Source organism: Colobus angolensis, unplaced genomic scaffold (assembly GCF_000951035.1).
Source record: "Colobus angolensis palliatus isolate OR3802 unplaced genomic scaffold, Cang.pa_1.0 Scaffold148, whole genome shotgun sequence".
NCBI lineage: Eukaryota > Metazoa > Chordata > Mammalia > Primates > Cercopithecidae > Colobus > Colobus angolensis.
The window spans coordinates 2,639,386-2,640,090 of NW_012114577.1; the positions used below are offsets into that span (position 1 = coordinate 2,639,386).

Genomic DNA, 705 nt, shown 5'->3' on the forward strand with positions numbered 1-705 from the left:
GCGCGGCAGCGCAGCGCCGGTGTCCCCTCGGAACACGGCGCAAAGTGGTCGTGTGCTTTTCCTCCACTTTCTCTCACTTCACGCCCCACCCGGCTGTCTCGATCACCCTCAGGATGTTTTCCCCTAGTGTGCCTCTGGACCAAATCGTGCTAAAAGCCATTTCTTTTTCTTTTATGCAAGGCCACTTTGTCACTTGGTTTCCGTCAGTCTCCTGAGAATGGGGATTTTAGGTCTAGCGTGGTTCACAGTTCTGGTTTTTTAGGAGTTATACTTGAAAGCTCAATGTCGGACACAAGAGCATGAAATCCGTCACTGGTGCTTTACATTTGCATTTGTCTTGGGAAGGACATACCCGCCGCCTGCCCCTTTTACTAACTAGGGAGAGTCTGGATGTTCCCAAGCCCAGCACCACGTGCACGCGCCGCCAGCTGGCTCGCGCGTTTTCCACGGAGCCCTCTGGAGGGGAGGGAGCGCGGTTCGGATTAGCAGCTCGCGAACACCAAGTGCTGCTCTTAGCCCCGTCCAGCCCGCCCTGTTCAGCTAGGGCCTCGCCGCGCCAGTCGCCCCGGCCGCCTTATGTAGGTCTGCGCGGCGGGCGCGTGACGTGGACTCGGGACTGTGGGCGGCCGCCGCCGCGTGTGCGCACGCTCCGCGCAGACGTGCCTCGGCGCCGCTGGCACTAGGGCCTCGTGGAACGAATGCACA

The 705-nt window shown here is 60.0% G+C and overlaps 1 protein-coding gene across 1 annotated transcript in view; it reads right to left on the minus strand.

Moving 5' to 3' along the window:
• IRF2BP2 (interferon regulatory factor 2 binding protein 2) overlaps nucleotides 1–160 on the minus strand; it is a 6,251-nt gene extending 6,091 nt beyond the window's left edge. The window contains exon 1 of the mRNA XM_011935754.1: nucleotides 90–160. Coding sequence (XP_011791144.1) covers nucleotides 90–160 — 71 coding nt within the window. The remainder of the gene's footprint in view (nucleotides 1–89) is intronic.
• Nucleotides 161–705: the final 545 nt, after the last annotated feature.